The sequence below is a fragment of the Lampetra fluviatilis genome, chromosome 62, assembly GCF_964198595.1.
Source record: "Lampetra fluviatilis chromosome 62, kcLamFluv1.1, whole genome shotgun sequence".
Taxonomy (NCBI): Eukaryota; Metazoa; Chordata; class Hyperoartia; order Petromyzontiformes; family Petromyzontidae; genus Lampetra; species Lampetra fluviatilis.
The window spans coordinates 8,031,412-8,053,455 of NC_136336.1; the positions used below are offsets into that span (position 1 = coordinate 8,031,412).

Genomic DNA, 22,044 nt, shown 5'->3' on the forward strand with positions numbered 1-22,044 from the left:
ACACATGCGCATAAAGCGATTGGGGAAAGTGCTCTAAGCGAGCAGCACCTATGAAGGCCAGTGTGGCTCATGAAGGCCTGCCTGGCTCATGAGCGGGTGGTATGACCAGCATCACGGCCGGCTGCCTTTGTCTCCCCAGTGTTGATGTTTTAGACACCACACAAAGTGCTCATTTAAGGCTGAGTCGACCAGGACTGGTTCAGACAATTGCCTTTGACGTTAATCATGGGCGACAGAAAGACCGGAGGCCGTTCATGGTATGGGCGGGGCGAGTGATTGGGTGGGCTGCCAGCCCACCACATTTCCCTCGAGAGTCTCCCGGATGTCCCTTGTCGACAGCATCCCAGAAATGTGAGAGGGGCGCGAGAGGGACTCACACAGGAGCAGCAGCACGCCGAAGAGCGAGATGCACGAGTAGAGGTACGGCAGGTAAAATTCCCAGAAATCTAACAAAACACACACACACAAAAGCAGCAGCAACAACAACAAAGTGTTCTCATTCGGCTTGGAACAACTCTCCCCGTCCGGCAACTTTAGCTAAACCGTCACTAACGGGGCTCGCGATTCAACTCAAAGTTGCTTCGAGATACCCGTGGCATTTAAGTGATTTATAAACGCAAATCCACTGTCCTTATTCGGATTCTACGGCGTTTCCTTCGTCCTGCCCATCTATGTTTGTGCTGCATGTCCCGATTTCTCTAACTATGGGACCCTTTCACCAATTTTAAGATGATGAATTATGTAATTTTTACCGCAAGTATGTGGTGGTTGCGCAGATACGATGCCTTGCATTTGGTGTCTATGAGGTGTTTGAACGTCGTTACACCTGTAATCCTGTCAGAAAAGGCAAAGCCGTTTTATCATTCAATATCATGACAATGGCGAAATTATCCCACAGATACACCAGTTGAACGCGAGCTATTATTATTAATAATTTGGGGTCTGCATTGTCCTTGTTCTACTCGCCTTTTGGTAGCCTCTGCCCCAGCACCGGTGGTACAATGCCACAAATGAGGCTGTCTTTGATGCAGGCCAAGCAGTTACAAGACGGTGCAAACATTATCAAAGCACATTTGTTTGAATTTCTTACCACATGTGGTTGCCAAGACACGTGCCTTGTAATTGGTGTCTATTTGTAATTGGTGTCTATTTGCTGTTTGAACATATTAACCCCTCCTGTATTTACACCAGATTGGATAAAGCCTTTTTTACCATTCCTCTTTGTTCTGTTGGGTATTTATTTTGTACGTGTCTTGTCTGTATTGTCCATCTAAATTTGTTATGTCTGCCTTGTTGTCTACCATTGGTCTCATTTGTTCTGTCTCGTTTGATCACGTCTCTCGTTTGTAATGTCCGTCTAGTTTGCGTTTTCCGTGTCGTTTAGCCCGTCTCATTTGTACTGCACGTGTTGTTAAGCCCAAAAGTCCAAATGTATATTAGCACTTTTCCTATAAATCGCACAAAATAGCAAAAGATAAATTCTCACACCCGCAATTGGATGAATGTCGCGTGAGCACAGGAATCGATTTTAAAAAATGAATGGATGGATGGAACGAACAGGAGAGAACATGCCCCAGAGTACATTCACGGTGAGAGATGGAGCGACGAAATCCGCTTGTCTCGCAGGCGTTAGGTGGAGGCCATCATCCAGCAGTGGATTATGACGATGAATACGAATGCATTGCTGCATGCATACTAACAAGACATAATTCAATGATAATGCGTCTGTCGGATTCATTAACATTACTTTCATTCTAATCACTCATCATCTGTGTATGAAGTAATTCCTTACACAAGTCTGGTCCAGAGATCCCTACTCTGAACACACAGTTCAGCACAATGGTGATTATCACCGACACACATCCAGGATGAGAAAATAGGATTGTTTAGTAAACGAGCCATCACATTGCCACAATATAGCCACCGGGCACCACGGTGGCGAAATGTTAACTACCTCGCCAGGTATACAGGAGCACGTGGGTGCGATCCCGACCTTGACGCCTGTATATTTAGAGTTTGCATGTTCTCCCCATGGTCGCATGGATTTAGTTTATTCAAAACCCCGATACGGTCCGTTGTTAAACCACTTGCCAGATGAGACCCTGCCTCCCACACCGCCACTCTGTGCAGGTCGTGGGAAGTGTTTTAACCATACTTCACCACACTGGTCAGTGCGAGTGAAAGTGGAGGAGAGGGAGCCAAGGACTGATTTAGATATCGCTCCCCACTGGTGTTTTACTTTGTTTTATAGTTCGCGTGACCAGCATTCACATGACCTCTGCCGTAAAGTATTATTGTTTTTAAATCATGCATAGACGCACGCATGCACGTACGTCAGCACAAACGACCAGCACTGAGTGCTCAGTGTGTGCGGTGTAATAAAGGGCAGCAGAGAAGAAAAAAAACACACTTCAAACCCGGTGACAAAAACAGGAAGTGGCGAAGGTGGCGGCAGGAAACGAAACCGAAGAAACAAAGGGGCTTTCGATTTCCACGCCAGGCTCTTCTGCATCCTTTCGCCATGATGCCGGGCAGCTGGGTAAGCATCGCTACAATCCTTGGAGAAGGGTGGCCAAGGTAAAGGCGCAGGCCCGTAATTCCTTTCTCAGGCCACTGCTGGCGGAAGGTGTCTCCACTAGGGAGAGCTCGAGAGATTTCCCCCTGTGGATGGGCATCTTGGTCTACTCTTCCACGCTGGCCAGACATCTCTGAAGGGGATTGGGAGTACCCACACTTTACCCCACCTGTGGTATGCGGTTTATACTGCTGGGTCTACTTTGTTCAACTGCCACACCGAAGCATCGGACTGGCATCTGATGGATTGCAAGTCGAGTGGACCAACCATGACACCAAGCTATAATTCCCTGAATCTGTATTATAGTGAAGCACAGATGGCATTCATTAGTGTTGTTAATTCACGTACTTAAGTAGAAACGGCGGGCCAACAGAAATTTAATTTCTTCCGAGACGTCCGAAGCACATCCTATCACAGGATCAGCAACTCCTTTATCAGGTGCTGACACTGTCACAACACATTGATATTAGTCGACTCGAATCCATTCTCATGCTCATCATATACGCACAACAACATGCGTTGGAGAATCTATTATTCCCTATTTCTATAAATCATCATCGATAATGTAAACGGTGCCTCCCATCCAGTGCATCTCAATCTCTCTGCCCTTCCCATGCTTTTATGTACGTTGAACTTCTTTCGCACTCTACATAGCCAACCGCGCTAATCTGACGTGCGGGAGGACAACAAACTAAACACAAAAAGCAGTTCTAAGAAATGAGTTTTCAATCGGGATTTAAAAGTGCATAGCTCCAGTGGCTTCCCCGTATGGGAAGGGTCATTGCTCAAAACGTTCACTCGATTATAAACTCTTCCTTTCAAGGCCAGTGTTACCGACGTGCACAGACCAGCATGGTGAAATACGATCAAACCCACACCATCCAAAGTTTATCTGCTCCCTAATTCATCTTCATCATCATCACCACGATCCATGGGCAGATAACCCGTAGGTGTCCACTGCAATATTTCGTTATTTGTTTCCACTTTCCTCTGTCTTGTTCCAATATGCTCAAGTAGTGCCACATCTTTATGGCACCAATCTCTTACATCGTCATCAAACCATTCTCTGTTAGGTCTTCCTCTCTTTCCAGCTCCTTCCATTTTTCCAAACAACTACACACTTTTAATACGATCGTTGTTGTCCATCATGCATGTGTCCAGATAGTGCCAGTTTCCTTCTCATCAAATCTTGCATCATCATCTCATCATCAGGTTGTCTTCTTCTATGGACAACCTTTTTCTCAATTCTAAATTGGGTCACTCTTAGATGCAACATCCTTCTGTACCAATACAATTCGAATGCCAATATCTCTTATCTGTGTCAGTATGGTCAAACGAAGCTCCCCCCCCCGCCCCCCATAACCAACGGGGCAGCGAGCGCAGAAAGGCCTTAATCCAGGTGTCACGTGGACAGCGAGCGCTAAGCCTACGCGCGCTGCGTCTCAGTCACGTGGGACAGCTGCGGGTGGAGCGAGCGGCCCGGTCGCACCATAGAGAGACTCCTTGCTGGCGGCGTCGTCGTCGATGAGCGCCGAGGCCACCCACACCATCCCAGCCACAAGCAGCGACAACAGGAACAGCACCACCAGCGTCTCGTACAGCCTCGCCGCAATGCCCTGCAGCAAGAGGCAAGGGGATCCTCCGTGAATACCCTTTAACAGACTGTCGGGGCAGGTGCTGTTAGCCTGTACGGCACCTTAAAGCGCACACACACGCACAAGTGCATCGTACAGCACACACACCCCACAGTACACACACATCACACGCGCACATCACACAGCGTGCACACGCACCCACGGCGGGGTGCGGGGCTGTCTACCCACCCGCTCGTATCGTGTGCCAACCTTCATAGGTGCTACTCGCTGACAGCTCTTGCCCCAACAGTCTGTTAAGGCTATAAGGCTTTGGCCATACCTCACCATGCTGATCAGAGTTGGTTGATAAAGGAGGTGGGGGTGGGGAGGTAGGGGTTGGGGGGCCTTAGTAGTCAGACACACTGATTCAGGCAGGTACTTGAGGGGCACAGCTGGGTCACATGTTTAGATCCTGATGTTAGCCACGGTCCGAGAATCCAACTCGGTTTTTTCTGGGTTCATAGCGGAAGCACGCTATCCACCGAGTCAACACACCCAGTGCCTCCACCGAGCGTTAATGATGACAACTAATTACATAATCCTCAGGACAAATGCGTGTTGGGAAGCATTACATAATCTGTGCATACGCACGACTTTTGCGAATTTGTATTCAATTCAGGTTTCCCGCACAGCTTTATAATCCACCCTGTGTGGTTAACAACACTCAACACGGCTCAAATCAATAACACCGTGGCCTTAAAAGGGAAAAATACATGTTACAGTAGACGTTTTGGGCAATGTCCCTTCTTCATAGCACGTGAAAGAAGGGCCATTGCCTGAAGCGATGCCATTGAAGATGAAGATGGGTCAATATCTTACAAAATCGAGATACATTCGACAATAACACTGACCTAAAAGGAAATATATAAATCGGCTACATCTTGGGTCATGGCCTTTCCCTTCTCTTTCCTATGAAGGGAAATTACCAAAACGTCACCTGAAATAATAAATAAAATCCTTTTTGCTGCAGCGCTATTGAGCAACGTGTTGAGTTGTTGCCGACTGTGCACCGCACCAAAGTGGCAGCAGCAGCAGCAGCATGGCCCAGCAATGCGTTTCTGTCCACGTTTACCACAACGCTTTTGAAACCCAGACTGGCCCTGTCTCGAAGACACTTACGTCTCCATGGGATCTCCATTTGCCTTCACTTGAGGAAACATGCGACTACGGTCAAACTACACCCAGGTCATGCAAATAGCTTAGTTACTGACGGACATGTGGGACCGAGTGATACAGGGAGGGACCCTGGAATAGACAGGAAGGGCGCCCGTGTGTGTGTGTGTTTGTCGTTGGTTGGTAGTGGTTAGCACACTGCAGTACGAAGCTAGCGACCCAGGTTTCATTCCTGGCAATGTTTAAAAACAACACCTGGTGCGGTGCGTATAGAACGTCAGCGCTGGAGGAAAAAAAGGTGGCTGACTGTGATGCTGTCCTCAATACCCTCCTGTGTGCCATGCCAATGTTCATATGTGCACATGTATGTATGTTCAACTTCCTTCTTCTTTCACACCATACATAGCTAACCGTGCTAATGGCAGTACTTGCCCTAACCGGAAAGATTTGGCTATGTACTTGGCCTCAAATCCATCATTGTGGAGGCAGCAGCGATGGTTGGTGGATCACACAAATGTTGTAAAACTCCCTCCCGTGGGCGTGGCTTGGCAGAAGGCGGTACAGAAAAAATGTGGACTCCACCTGTTTCCTTTCCACATGCAAATGCTCATGAATTGCCTGAGAACGCCGCCGAACTTGGGCAATTGTTGGCACCGGCTCACCGCATGGCTGCTACCACTCGCCTGTGGTTCCTCCTCCTGGCACCTCGGAGTCGTCCTCCCTCTCTACGAGAGCGAGCGAGCGAGCGCTGTGCAGCGGCGGTGGCTGGCACGGTGCTACACGCTGACATTAGGCTGACACGGGGACCTTTGACTTCGCAGTGCAGGGGGAGCGGAGTGGGAGTCTGCAGCTCACCTTCCGTGAGCCGGAAAACCCCTCGGACTCCGTGAAGAAGTAAGCGAAGGGCATGAGGAAGACCAGCGAGAGGTTGGAGAAGAGGAAGATCAGATTCCACAGCCCTGAGGATCACCATAATGCACACGATGGTCAACACGCAGATCGTCGCCCGTCACGGCACAGCGACAACCAACATCACTCCCATAACTACTAATGTCTACTCCAACATATACCAGAAACAAAGATCCCCCGTATAGCCTTCACAGACAGCTGGGTCAAGTGCTATTAGCGAGCATCTATGAAGGCCAACACGGCACAGGAGGGGGTGGGTGGCCAGCACCACGCCCGGCCGCCTTTGTCTCCCCAACGCTAATGTTAGCTCACCACACCAGGTACTCATATTTGATGTTGAGTCGACCGAGGGGAGGCCAAGGACCAGTTCAAATAATCGTCACTGGTGTTGGCCATGAGCAGGAATCGAACTCAGGTCGCAGGGTTCGTAGCGCCGCCGCTACACAACCAACACAACCTCCGCCACCATTATCACCGTTACCATCATCGTCATTTACATTCATCATTATCTGCAACACCATGATCAGAGTCAACATCACGCTCCACATTATCATCATCAACAGCCAAGATAACCATCATCACCGTCACCTTCACCACAATCATCACCACAATCATCACCATCATCATCATTGTCGTCTCCGTGACAGCCACCACCATCGTCCTCCTTTAAGAATCTCTCCCCGTCGGGCCACAACAGCCGCATGGCGTCGCAACACGCCGTGAGGGGGGGGGGGGGGGCGGCTTGCGCTCACCGTGGATGAGCGAGCCGTTGAGCCACTGCATGTAGTAGCTCTGCGGGAAGGAGAGCAGGACCTCGTTGCTGACGATGGAGAAGGGCAGCAGCAGCACCGCGCCCAGCGACATGGCGAGCGTAAACGTGCAGAGCCACAGCCTGCGCCAACGCAGGGATGCACGTGGGCACAGCGACCACAACAACGACAACAAACGCCGTTCGTCGTTGAGCGGCGGCGACGTCACCACGGTGCTTGTGCCATGCTAGGTGCACTCTGAGACGGCGTGAAATGCCGAAGGTGCGTTGGCGGCATACGTAAGACACATTCCGCGCGCGCACAAACACACGCGCAGCCCACATACATGCAAAACACACACATACAAAACACACAGCACAAGCGTACAACACACAAACAAAAATAAAGGTCCTTCATGTTGCCTGAACAGACTGTTCGGGAAAGTGCTGTTAGCGTGCACCTTTGTCTTCCCAGTGGCGTTGTTTACACATCGTACCAGGTACTTATTTGAGGCCGAGTCGACCTAGGGGAGGCCCCACGACCAGTTCAGATAATCGTCACTGGTGTTAGCCATGAGCGGGTATCGAAGTCGCTTCGCCGGGTTCGGAACACAGCGTGCTAATCACACTGTACTGCCGCTCCCCACAAACACACATTAGACACACACACACGGACAAGCTGCCATGCACGAGTCGTTAACATCAAGTGTAAATGCGATGCATAAGTGCGAAACTTACGATATTCTGTTAACCATGGCATCTTCGTCATCATCTGGCAAAACACGAACACACGTACGGTTAAGATCATCATTCTCCGCAACTTCAAGACTCACCAAACTGCAGCCTTTCTCTGATTACCAACTACCAGGTGCACGCGGAGAGTGCAACGGCCTAACGCACTGCGCTGACGTGGCACAGCGGGTTCGCCGCTTTGTCGCAGAGGTTCGCGGTTCGATTTCGGCAGGCCTCCCTGGTTAATACTCCGAGTGTATTAACCGTAATGTACGCGCCGTCTGCTTCACCGTGGACGTTTAAGATCCCGTGAAGCGGTACGGAACGAGTAGGCCATCGTGTGCCTGTGTCGCGGTCCAGATGTGTTAAATTCGAAAAAATTAAACCGCAAATCACGGAATTAGAATTGTACACACATTGCCAATCATCGCACTACCTCTACTGGCAGACTAATGTCCGCTTGCAAGCCAGGTGCTGAGTCACTTTGTACCGCACAGGGACAGCTAACACTGGGGGGTGTCCTCTCATACCTCATTAGCACGGTTGGCTACGTACGGTGTAAAAGAAGTTCAACATATATGCATACAAATGTGTTGAGATGGGAAGCGATGTTATGGTGTGTAAAGCGTTCTGAGACGGCCCGGCGGAAAGGAGGACGGCTCCGTCAAAAACAACTCTGTATCACTATCATAGCAAAAATGGCACGAATATACGTACTAAATTACTAACAATTATCATTATTATTGATACAGTTTGCTTTATAGAGCACACTTCACGAGGAGCAACCCGGGTACTTCACAATAACTTTCACAAAAATAAAACCATTGGCTAATAGAACTCAAGGATAAGATCATGAAAGATTCATAATTAGGTAAAGTTTCAACAACACACAAAGTGTTATGCAATACATTTATAGCAGTCAAATGATCTAATCGCAGTACAGCAAAGTGCAGACAAATCTCCGTTTGTCCCATTTGTATGAGATTGAGTGTTGCCCCCTCACACATGTGGGTTTTCTCTGGGTGCTCCGGTTTCCTCCAACATATATGAACACTCATTTAACGGCTCAAAACATCTCAATATGTAGAGGACTGAAAACACATTGGAAGCACCAGCTTCACTGCCTGGTTCTACTGTGGTTTCTCGGCGATTGTGAGAAGCAATTTGCATGAACAACGCTGCTATATAAAACTAAACGTGATAAGGCTGAGAGCTTTTTGTGTGCCATAGAATCTTCTTGTTTGCCGGCCTGCGCTTAATTTTTCTGTTGCGATGGATGTTCTCGTCGTTTACAAATTTGAATAATACTAATTTAATTTCGTAACACTGCGTCACCGCCACACAGAAGACGACTCAGAGGCATGCGGAGTAACCACAGACAAGTGAGACGGCAGCAGCCAGGCAGTGCGCCGGTGACAAATTCCCGCTCCAAGCTCTACGGTCCTCTATATATATTGTTTTCTGCCACTCAATTCGTTTTTTACATTTGGGAGCAACACTCTATCCCAAATAGATGGAGCATGTGGGCTACACTATGTAGCCCACATGCTACACTATGTAGCCCACATACACTATGTGTAGCCCACATGCTTGCTGTACCGGCCTTCCCCTGGCAAGCCAGGGTATGGGCACCTCTTCGATGCCCATGGCAAGGGAATTTCACAGCGTTCGTTCGCGAGCCATTAACCCTCGCTGCCTCCACAGTGCCGGATTATAGGCCACGCACAGCGTAGCCACCGCCGCCAGGACGGCTGTAGGGAGTTTGCAAGGACTGGAGTTGAGAAACTGCTGCTGGAAATGACCATCAACACACACATAAAGACAAAGATCCCCTGATAGCCTTTCACAGACTGTTGGGGCAAGTGCTGTTACGAGCCCCTAAGGCCGGCCAGCAAGGCACACGAGCGGGGGGTGATGGTCAGCAGCACGTCTGGCCAATGCTGATGTTTTACACAACGCACCAGGTACTCATTTGGGTTTCTTGGGTTTATGCGTCTCGGTTTCTTGGGTTTCTCCCAATGTTTTTCAGTGGGGGTCATTTGTTTACCTTTCCTATAATGTACTTTGCATTCCGATTGTGTTTTTGGATTATTTGTTGTTGTAACGTTCTCACCCCATGCCCCGACTGGACATCTGTGAAAAAGAGCTTCATAGAGCTCATCGGATTCCTCCAATATAAATAAATATCCTGATTCTGTTGAGATTTGATGTTATTTGTTGCTCTTGCACCACTGTCAATGCAGCAGCAGCGCCAACCAATCAATTTGTCACAATTGTTTGCGTGATGTTTTGGTTGTCGCTCGTAATGCTTCAATCCCCGTTGCTGCCGTTGCTGCCAGAGCACACACCGAACCCAGGGGGGCCTGTGAAAGGACGTGGGAGGGCGTGCGAGTCCGTGCACGTGGTCGACGCATTCCCATCATTCCCTGCCCTCTCATCGCTCGCCATGCAGATCCGCCGCAGGCGAGGAACCTAACAATACAAACTCTCAGTCGCCCTTCGCCATCCACTCAAAACATTTACCCGTGGCTTACAAACTCTTTTCTACGTGTACACAAACAGGGCCCATCGTGTCAATCCGCTGCTGAATGAGGGTCTTCCCGCTGCTGGATGAGGGTCGTCGGTGGGGGGTCGTTTTACCATACTTCACCACACCGGTCAGTGCTGTTTGGTGGATGTGGAGGAGCAGAGATGTTGGAGCGTATGAGTGAAGTACAAGGATGAGATCTTTCTGCATTGCCCCCCTGCTACGAACAGCACAGCAGCCGCCTGTGACATTGGTGAAATGAATCGCTCTGCTATGAAATCTTAATGGGGGGTTTGTATGCGATGCGTGCTACCAGCCTTGTACGGTTTCCACTGGAACGTCACCCTGTACAGTTGTTTGTGGATTGTTTTGTCTCGTTATTGTTTTGCTGTAACCAGGTTTCTGTACCCAGGTCCCTATCGAAAACAAATAGCATTTATGCCAAATGGGTTTAACCTGTGCTGAAATAAAACCTATGACACCCATTTAATGGACAGTTGTCACCCCATGCAACATTGCCCTGCCTTAAACCTGCTCGGCTTTCGAGATCAGACGAGATCGGGTGCATTCCGCGTGAAGCAGTCATAGGATACGAGCACAATGGACAATGGTAAAGCTCAATGATCATACCGCGACTCTGCTCAACCAAGCAATGGGGTGACCAATTAGCAGGGTGATGAGGATTTGTCGATTCTTCCAGTTTTTATTTCAGGGTCGTGCATTGCGCGACGGGGTTAAGGTCACTCTTACAGACAATTGAAAGGCGCTGCCATTCGCCTCGATGTCACAAAAAAAGATTCTCAAGATATAATTTTATACAATTCACCGAATTGCTGGGTAAAGAGAAGAGCGGCGTTTGTGGGTTTTTCTTTCCCACCCATAGCGACCACATTGTCATGGTGGGAGCCAGTTCTCTACAATAGGATGGCAGACGTTCACAATTCGCCGCACGTATCTGGAGTGTAAGAAATTTTTGTAGCCGATGAATGGATGACTAAAACGGCTTGCTGCTCGCTTAGCAACTCGTTTCGTTCAAAGTAGTATTCTACAGCTATTTTTTAAATTGTTTTTTTTATTTCACAACAGCCCGGTACAAATCACGAAATATTCTACTATTATTAATAATTATTTAAACTTATTAATAATTATTTAAGCTTCTAATGTGCTACCACACAATAGTTGCTCACCCTCAAAGACAGAAAGAGGACGATTCAGAGGAATGAGAAGGAACCACAGACGGCAGCCACATGATTGTGAGCCGACAGAAAATTGCCCCCCCAAGTTCTGCGGCCCTCTATATATGACGGTGTTATCAGCTAATTAGTGAGTTTACACGGGGAAGAAAACCAGAGCACCCATATAACACTCACACATGTGAGGGGGTAACACTTTATACCATAGAGATGGAACAGGTGGAATCCACATTTGCTGTACCAGACTTCTCCTGGCAACGTCCACAGGAAGGGAGTTTGAAGACATTCGTGCGTTGATCCGCCAACCCTCGCTGCCTCCACGGCGCTGGATTACAGACCAGGAGCATAGTCACCACCGCCCTGAAAAACCTTTGAGGGCAAGCAAGTTCGAGTGGATGCAGGACAGATTGTCTGCCGTGGCACTGACTGTATGTGCTGAATGTAGAGGCCTAACGTGGTGTAAGATTTGGCCTGAAGGTTAGACAGATCATTTGCCCGGTCAGATAGTAAATTTAGCAACTTTACAAGGACACATTTGTGAGTATTGTACAACCGAAGTTCAATAAAAAATAACACTGTCAGACAAGTAAGTGAGATTAATGGTGAAGCTGAAACGGAGTTTTAAACGGACTCGGGGGGAAAAACGGTAATAACGTGTTTGGAAGAACCCCTTATCACGCGCGTTCACAAGAACATGGTACAGAGTGCCAAGCTGGCTCCGCTGAGATCCCGGCCTCAATTTCAGACAACCTGATTAGTGCAGTGAGTTGATGGTCTAGGCCCAGTCACCCACCACTGCAGAGAAAACACCTAAATGCCAGTCCTGAGAAAATAATGATCAATGGGAATTGTCACGTGGCGAACATTACTCTCGTAAGCAGAGCGAGGGGGAAAGTGCTGCCCCCTACTGCGTGTGGATCAGAGTTCTCTACTTAAAGGGATCTCAGGGGTAGCTCCACGGTGTTCGGTTCGGCGGATCATCCTCTTACACGAAGGGTCGCACTGCTCTGTGAGAGTTGCGACTGATAATAGCACAATTGGGTATCAAATTTGCAGAAGACACCAACTAATTATTTAAACAATCTGTGCAGACTTGCATCGCAAGCACACACGTCCCACCGCCACCACCACCAAACAACAAGTGGAAACACGAGTTTCTCTCCGGTGAGAGTATTTAGTTAAGGAGCACCAAGGAGTCGTTGGTTTTTTGTTGACGGCGCCGATGATGACGCGGACCGCAGCGCTCTCCCGTCCTGCGGGCAGCCTCCCGTCGTTACGGTGGCGCCGCATTGGCTAGGAGATGTTAACTACCTCGCCTAGTATACAGCAGGTCGTGGGTTCGATCCCAACCCTAGCACCTGCTGTATATTTGGAGTTTGCATGTCTCTCTCCCCGTGGTCTCGTGGATTTTTCTCCGGGACCTCCACTTTTTCCCTCCACAGGTCGCTTCTGAAATTTTTTTATATAGCTCAGTGGGCCTTACCTGGTCAAATAAAAAATGAACCCATAAAAACAACGTTTTTCACTATAAATCCTTTATATGCGTGGCGGCTAGAGTCCTCTCGTCCTCTGGCTTGAGATGGCTGCCACCTATGGGTCAGATGATTGCCTGCCACCATTAAGCAATTGGTAATTAAATATAATTTATTTTTTCCTAAAAAGTGTTAAATTTTGGAAAAACATTTTCACAAAATAAATTGTCACGCACAACGAATCTGTGTGCAAACTGTCAACTCGATTGGATCACGGGAAGTGGGTTAAAAACGACCGAAAGATTTGCACAGTCGTAAGCGCGCGAGCAAGCAAGCAAGCAAGTGAACTTAAGATAAAGGATTTAAAAATAGTTTATAGTTTAGTTTGATAGATCGCACAATCTGGATGAAATAGCGACAAAATGTAAATTATTTTGTTATTTAAAGAATGTGTGCAGACTTGCATCGTAAACACACATGTCCCACCACCACCGTGCAAAACGTGGTAATGCGAGTTTCTCTCGGGTGAGAGTGTTTGTCTCCCGTGGCCGTGATTCCCAGATTCAGGTGGTGATGGTGATGGCAGTGGCGACCACGTTGGGTCGGCTGTTGACGGTTGCAGGTGCCAGCAACAAGGACCAGGACGGGCATACGTCTCGTCGCTCGCGTGCCGGGAGCTTCTCCGGCAATTACTGCCGGGGCTTGGCAAGCGAAATCGACACGCGCGCTGACAAATACTTGCAAACGCAGTCCACCCATCTGCTTATGCACTCTCGGTGGGGGTGCTTCAGCTTAAAATTTGATCTATGGCTGTTTATCGCAAGCAGCCCGATGTTGAGGCCAGGCGAGCAAAGAAAACGCAGAGAAGGTTCTGGCACAGCTCTTCAAGTCATTGCACGTGCTCTGTCACGTGAACGTAATTCATTGGTTTGGCAGTTGGAAAAATAAGCGCTGTGTGAATAGTGTTTCCTATTCGAATGCGAAACTTGAAGCACAGGTCTGGGGGTCTATTGTAAGAGTGAACGTTTAATTAATCGCCACCCCCCCCATGCGATTTCCACTGTAATAGCAGCAGCTCTTTCTCCTACGTCAGCAGATCTCCTGCTGTGTTTGTTTCACTTGATGACGGTTGCTTGTGTTGCGATTGAAACGTCGCGATCTATTAATTTTTAATATCTACGTGACTTTACCGAAAGAACCAAAGAGTCATGAAAGCTTCAAATCAAGATTGTAATAGAAATGTTATTTGTTAACTTGGCAAAGCCTCACTGAGTGAGTCTCAAGATATTTTCAGAACATAATAAATGTCTACACTGAGGACCGGGACTGCCACTGACTTTTTGAGACACTTAGACTCGAGCGGCTTTTGGCTAACCATCGAACAAAGACGGTCACTGCAATGCGCGCTTTCAGATGCACTTCTGCGGCCGTCTGGAACGCTCTTCCTTCTGATATTAGGAAGCCACTGGAGATATGCACTTTTAAATCACCTAGTTTGAAAACTCATTTATTTAGAACTGGCTTTGTCTTTAATGTGTTATCCTTCCCTGCACCCCCGAATAGCACGGTTGGCTACGTACAGTGCAAAAGAAGTTCAACATACATACATGCATACCTCTATTTTAAAGGCCCCACACCCTCTTTCGCCTGGCTCCATAGTTACGGTAATTTAGAAATCAGTCAGAATATGTATTTGTACTGGAGGAATCCGATAAGCTTCAAATCTCTTTTTTACAGATGTCCAATATAGGGCGGGTCAGAAGTGATGTCCGTGACATTGTGTGGCGCATTACAAATCGCATTCTTATTATTATTATTACGCGGGTTTCGTGCGTGGGATGGAACCGCAGTGCCCCAAAAAAACCAAGATAGGAGGGGAATTACGCTAAATGTCCACACAGATGGGTTCACAAACCAAACAGTTGTATTACCATCTTATGGCCGCCGTGAAACCCAGCACGTTTGGAAGCATCACACATCTACGCGAACCACTAACACTCTTGCGTCCCAAGGTGTGGGTTGTTACCCACACCTGGCAGCGATAAGAGCCTCAACAGGAATGTACATGCCCCACAGGCAGGGAACAAACAGGATTTTAAAAACTCTGGTGGTGTGTGACTGTATTCACCCCCGAACATACCATGGAACATGACAGGACTCAATGGCTAATTCACAAGAAGAGGTCTATAAATTTACACTGAGACCCACAGACTCATATGGAGACCCATAGACTCACACAGATCTATAGATTAACACGAGACCCATACACACAGAGAACATTACACTCACAGAGATCTATATATTCACATGTAGAACCATACACTCACATTAGACTTAAACAGAGACCTATGTGAAAAAGGCATCATCACAGCAGCGATGCAGCAGTGACGCAGCACTCCGCTACTCCTGATGCAATCATCTGGCTCAACCGCTTCAATGTGAAATTGTGGTTGTTGCTCCATATCAACATCAGCCGTACAGAGGAGAAGGCTGGTTAGTTATAGCCACTGCTCTGCTGTAGACCAGCACCACAAATTAGTATTCCCTCATTATTCATGATCATCGTGAATAAATAGTAAATAAATAATGTTGCTGTAATGTATGTATGTTGAACTTCTTTCGCACCGTACATAGCCAACCGTGCTAATCGGAGGTGCGGGGAAGGACAACAATGATATTGGCCTATGAATATTGTACGCGCAACATCTGCAGATGCTTCTAAAGCTTCGAGAAGTTCTCTCAATCTCTCTAATCAAGTTATCTCATCATGTTATCTCATTACATTCTCTCTCATCACTTGCTCTCTCTCGATGCAGTCATGTAGAGTTCCAGATGTGATTCGCGGAAAGCCAAAATCGCGGATAGCAAGTTCACAAATCACGAGGGAACCCCGCTGTGTACATCTCCTGGAGGGCGCGCCCAAAGGAGAGACCGGTAATCCACCGGAGCCACTCCGTTGTTGACACAGATAATGGAGCTCAGGGGGCACCTGATATGAAGTCCGCCTTCTTCTTGTATCTCGTGATGGTGACGTAGGAGACAATGTAGAGCGTGGTGAAGAGCAGGAAGCAGATCTGCAAGTGAGTAAACGGACAAGGGGTTCAGATGATTGAAAGCAGGATCACGATCACCATCTTCAAGAACTTCTGTGGACTCACTCTCCCTCTCACCTCTCTCTACTCCCCTCCACACACTCTACTCCCCTCCACGCACTCTCCTACCTCCCTTCTCTCACCTGACTCTAGTCCCCTCCACACACTCTCCTACCTCTAATCTCACTCTACTCCCCTCCACACACTCTCCTAGCTCTCATCTCTCACCTCACTCTACTACCATCCACACACTCTCCTACCTCTCATCTCACTCTACTCCCCTCCACGCACTCTCCTACCTCTCACCTCACTCTAGTCCCCTCCACACTCTCCTATTTCTCCCCTCATCTCACTGTACTCCCCTCCACACACTCTCCTACCTCTCCCCTCCCAACTCACTCTACTCCCCTCCATGCACTCTCTCTGCTCCAGCAACCAAGGCTTACTGTGGAAGCCCAGAGTCAACCAACGCTCAGTGGGGTGGTCGCTCATTGTCCTCTGTTGCTCCCAAAGTCTCGAACTGCCTTTCTCCAGTCATCTGTGCTGTCGACTCCCCGTCTCTGTTCAATTCAAGGCTCAAAACCTTCCTCTTACTCCTCTGGCTGTGACTGACTGCCTCTCTCTCGATAAAATAAACATGCTCACGGTTTTGATGCAGAGTCTTGAGATGCGGTCACAATTAAACATTGCAAATTTATGGTTCTCTATGCGGATCCATGGGACACTATGTAAGGCTATGGTTCTCTCTGTAAGTCCGTGGGTCTCTATATATAGTTACGTGTATGAGCCTCTATGACCAAGGCCCAGTACGCAGCTAATAAACAAATAAATCACACTCACAGTGTATAAACTATGTTTATCTTATCAGGTAAGGCCCACTGAGCATACAGCTCTTTTTCAGAAGCGACCTAGCCACAAATGATAGCTCAAAAATGTGGCTTATCATGTGGAAAATTATAACAGCCAAAAAATCTAAACGCATGTTTCTAAATGTGGAGAGAAAAACCGGAGGACCTGGAGAAAAATCCATGGCACCACGGGGAGAGATACACGCAAACTCCAAATACACAGGGTTTGGGGGTTGACTCAGCCCATCACCTTTCCAGGGTCGACAAAGTGAATACCACTGTGTGGGGAAGTCAATAGGAATGAGGAACTTCCACCACTGGCTCTGTAGGACTGTAAACGAGAGATGAGCATCAATGCATCTTGATGCTCATTCAAGCAGGACATCATGCTTTCCAAGCAAGAGTTAACAGGTTTATGTGTTAGTTCTGTCCATCCGTTACAAAAGCCAGGCTTTTGCAAGATTATTCCACACATCAACACGTTAAGTCTTTCCCCAGCGTTATCCCAATTGTGCTGTCGGTGTTGCGCCATGAGATGAGTAAACATTGGTGCTAGAGAACGGCCCACAGTAGCGGATATCGGAGAGCTACATCCGACATCCCTTCAAGTGTCCTCTTTTGCACCATATGTAGCCAACCATGATAATCGGGGGAAGGACAATAAACTAAACACAACAACAAGCAGTTTTAAAGAAATTAGTGTTTCCTCACATTAGGACAAACCAACAAAACCTTAACACATCCGCCAATAACAATGCGTGGCCTTAAAAGGAAAAATATATAAATAGACAACGTTTCAGGCAATAATCCTTCACAGCACATACGATATATGGAGGGAGAGAAACACGGGGGATCATAAAAGCTGGAGACGGCACCTGTTAATACCATGGGGGCCTGATGAGAACTGAATAAATAAATAAAATTATGATGACCGAGTTTTTAAATTGGCATGTAAATAGTTAACGTTAATAGCAGTTTTTGGATCAACGGGCTCATCACACACGAAGGGATATGTGAGCAGGAAATCACCGTGAGCTTTCGCTGTTGCACCCGACAGAAAGAGGTGTGTCACACTCAAAACACGGGAAGGGCTTCACCGTTCCTACTGGCCCGGCGGACTTGTGGAGCGTGCACTACGCTCGTCCCACCAGGAGCGGGTGAGGACGTCGATTGGGAAGACCCAAATCTCGTTTTCCAGGGACGCATGGCTGCAACTCAGCGGCGAAACGCCAGGAAGACTTCCCCCCCCATCGTACACTCGCTCGAGAGCCACCACTGATATGATTTACACCCCGGCATGTCAACCGTGCCGCCGTGTCAGCTTACCGTTCTGCTCAGCGCTCGGGACAAGGTTTTGCTTCTTCTAGAGTGAATTTGTCCTCTACTTCTGACACCGAGCGAGTACAATCGAGATTCAGGGGCAGAAAAATGCAACACACGCCATGAATTCCCGAGTGATTTTGATAAATAGCATAGAAACTTTAATGCCAACTTAATTGTGCAATTTTATTACGTGAGATTACTCACGAAAGCCTCCCTTGGGTTTCATGCCTCTTTTCTCAGGAGGGTTTTGCCAAGTTTTCACAGAAGAGGGTGGTGATTACTGCTCTGTAGATTCCAACCAAGTGATTTACAGTCCACAAAATATTCAAACTTGGCAAATCTGGATCATGAAGCTGGCACTCAATGACCCACTCTTGCGAACTATGTCAATGGATCTGTAAAGACCGCTGTGAGTGAAGCAAACGCCACGCAGCAGTATTATCATAGTTAATATGTGACTTAAAGCTTTCGCGACTGCAGGAATTCATATTCTAGAATTTTTTTTATATCTACGTGGCTTTACCGAAAGACCCAAAGAATATAGTTAATACGCACGTACTTTTAGAGTATTTGGCTGCTATAAATTTCCACATGATAAGCCATCGAGTTGAGCTATCATTTGTGATAGCCAGGTTGCTTCTGAAAACGAGCTACATTGCTCAGTGGGGCCTTATCTGGTGAAATAAAAAATAGTTTAATCAAATAGTGAATCATGGCAGTCGCTGAATTCCAAGCGCGAACATCTGCACCCCGTCTAGGTGCAGTCCTAGCCTTGACACTGCAGAAGGGTTTCCGCGACACGCTGATACCACCACCACCACCACACATCTACGGAATAATACCCACGGATCGTATTTCCCGTTATGATAAATATCGCCCTGCCCAGTTAAATAAAAAAAAACATATTGTACGTCCAGACAAAAAATTGTTAAAATAAAAAAAGCAACAAGATAGATTCACATATTGAACCATACACTCACACGTAGAACATTAGACTCTCACAGAGTACAGTGCCTATTACTCCATTAAATGAGTGCTTCATTTAATGAGTGCATTCGTGCTTAGAAAAAACTAATTCTCCCAAATACGCCATAGCTTTTGTATGGCATCATCGTCCTCACATTTCATTTATTTACATTCACATCGTGTGAGCGTTACAAACTTGAAAATCGCGAGCGGCGTGCGGGCTCATGGGCGCCGCCAGACACCTGCCGAGAAACAGCGGAGGAATTCAGGAGGAATTCAGACGCGCGGAAAAACAGCAGCGGCCCAACTCGTCGCACCAAAAACAGGCGCCCACGTGACCGCGAGCTGTCAACGTTGACGCGAAGCAACGCGGCGGTAACCCGATGACGAAGCGCACCCACTCAGCACGGGCCATCGGCACGACCCGTGAGCCACGGCGCAGGCGGACGACCCCGTCGCGATCGGCGCTGTCGTTGTCGCGATCAGCGCAGACCGCGGGGCTGTGTGCGGTAAATTCAAGCCGGAGTGACACGATGACCTTTGCTGTTTCTAATCACAAAAATGCACTCGGCACGTTCGTCACTAACACTGTGTGGGACTGAAAATAATAAAATATATACAAGGTGACGTCTTGGGCAATGGTCCTTCTTCACAGCAACATAGAGGCCAGAGGAAGCGTCTTATCTATATTGCTATTATTACATTTTTAGGGGCTACAGTGTTATTGACGATTGTGTTGAGTTTTTTTAATTAATGCACTTCTGCCAACGCAGCAGCGTCACCAAATAAGTAGTTTTTATTTATACCCAGTAAGAGCCCATTAAATAAACCAGCAGTCTATTTACATGGACTTAGAGATCTAGAGACTCAGAGACCCGCCACAGATGTAAACAGGATTACATGGAGATCACTAGACCTGCATGAAGAGCGAAAGACGTACAGCTTTGCATTAAGCGCAAGTCTCAAAACATTCAATGCTGTAAGTCGAACACGAAAGTGATCGCATGATCGATCCGCCAGCGTGGATGATAAACGTTGTCCTCGTATGTCCGACACCGGGTTATTTTATTAGCATGCATCCACGATTGAGAACGGTGGAGACAACATGGACACAAACGATGATCATCATTTGTTTTTGATAGAGCATCCTCCTATATATGTTGGGGCGTCTCAGAGGGATTCACATCTCACCCCAACACGTCTGAAAGGGGAACCCCCCCCCCTCCAATGGCAGCGGTCACTGTGCCGTCACAAGGCGCCTCAGAACCTGGCCATTAGCCTGCCGGTAGTGGGGGGGGGGCTACGACTGCTCTCGATATTCCAAGGAAGTCATTTTAAGGGCGATTTTCGAAACTTGGCGAATTTGGACGATGACGCCGGCAACGCGATGTGCCCCGCTTTTGCGAACGACATCAGAGGAGATCTTCAAAGTCCGCTGTGAAGCAGGCGGCGTGCATTAACTACGGCTATTACACACCGCGGTCATTCGTAATGCGTTTAGAGTAGAAACATTAGTTTAGAGTATTTGGCTGCTATAACTGTCCACGCAATAAGCCACTTCTTTGAGTTATCATTTGTCTGGTCGCTTCTGAAAGAGCTGCACATCTCAGTGGGCCCTTACCAGGTAAAATAAATTGTTTTGTTTAAAATTGTTCAGTTTTAATCACGAGCTGATGATGAAGGACGTCACCCGACACAGCCAATTAGTAAGGTGTGTCACGTAAACAAAACGTACCAATTAGTTACTACTTCAGCGCACCGGTGTGTTGGAGAGTAAACCCACAACATTTACAATTCGAGTACGACGTTTCGCTGGTGATTACTCATCCAGCTTTCATCAGACGATTTGCCAGAACTTCTAAAAGTGTCTGAAATGTATTCGTGCCCCACGCCCCGGGTTCACGCTCCCTGCAGCTGATTCTGTGTCGCAAGGCACCAGGGCCACCCCACTCCGCCACAACAAAGCGCGCTCCTCTTTCACCCCCCCCCCCAATCAGTTGCACTCCCATTGCGTAATCGATGCCATGTCTCCGCTTGGAACTCTGCTGGTGCCATCGCCCTTCAGACAGAGCAGCTATCGAGCTCAGAGGGCCATCGCGTGGCGCTTTCAGACGCGCTTCTGTGGCCGTCTGGAACGCTCTTCTCCTTCCGATATGAGGAAGTCGCAATGTGCTTTTAACTCGTCATCCAGATTGAAAACTCGCTTCTTCAAAACGTCTTTGTGTGTTTAGTTTGTTGTCCTTCCCCCGTACCTCCGCGTATCACGGCTGGCTACGTGCGGTACGAAAGACGTTCACCATGCGCACATACAGGACCCCGAATATTATCGCAGCACCTCCTGGCTTTGGTATTTCTCCTCTCTCTCCAAGATACCGGTGGTGGATCCACCGCAACATCAGAGCATCACCACCATGCTGATGCTGCGCCACAACTCCTCCACACACGGATACATTAAAGACGCGGCCACAGTGGTGCGACTGTGGCCATGCAACCCAAACTCTCTCTCTCTCTTCTTCTTGGTTCTTTCGGTAAAGTCACATAGAAGGGAAATAATAAAATAATAAAAATAAAACATAATAAAATAATTCTCACGACGTTTCGGCCACAACGCAAGCAGCCGTCCTCAGGAGAAGAACAGGTCTGTCGGAAAGACAGCGTCTGAATGGGCACCACCAGGCTTGGCAGCGTATATGACCATGGCACGTTTGTCATTTTGTTGGGTTTTGATGAGTGCGCAGATGGCTGAACAGGCCAATCCGAGGCCGGAATTCTCTGTGGCACACTGGACAGGTCAAGGAGGATGCAGAGCTCTGAGGTGCAACCCAAACTATGAACCATATAACAGACCCATGGAAGTCCAGAGACCCGTTGAGATACATTACAGACACAGTGGTGCGACTGTGGCCATGCAG

The 22,044-nt window shown here is 47.9% G+C and overlaps 1 protein-coding gene across 2 annotated transcripts in view; it reads right to left on the bottom strand.

The window, feature by feature from the left end:
• LOC144951371 (protein LMBR1L-like) overlaps positions 1–22,044 on the bottom strand; it is a 43,775-nt gene that overhangs the window by 20,913 nt on the left and 818 nt on the right. For both annotated transcript variants that reach the window (XM_078881601.1, XM_078881600.1), the window contains exons 2-7: positions 15,893–15,977; positions 7,718–7,751; positions 6,984–7,123; positions 6,178–6,281; positions 4,065–4,191; positions 378–446 (exon numbers count right to left, since the gene is read on the bottom strand). In XM_078881601.1, coding sequence (XP_078737727.1) covers positions 378–446; positions 4,065–4,191; positions 6,178–6,281; positions 6,984–7,123; positions 7,718–7,751; positions 15,893–15,977 — 559 coding nt within the window. The remainder of the gene's footprint in view (positions 1–377; positions 447–4,064; positions 4,192–6,177; positions 6,282–6,983; positions 7,124–7,717; positions 7,752–15,892; positions 15,978–22,044) is intronic.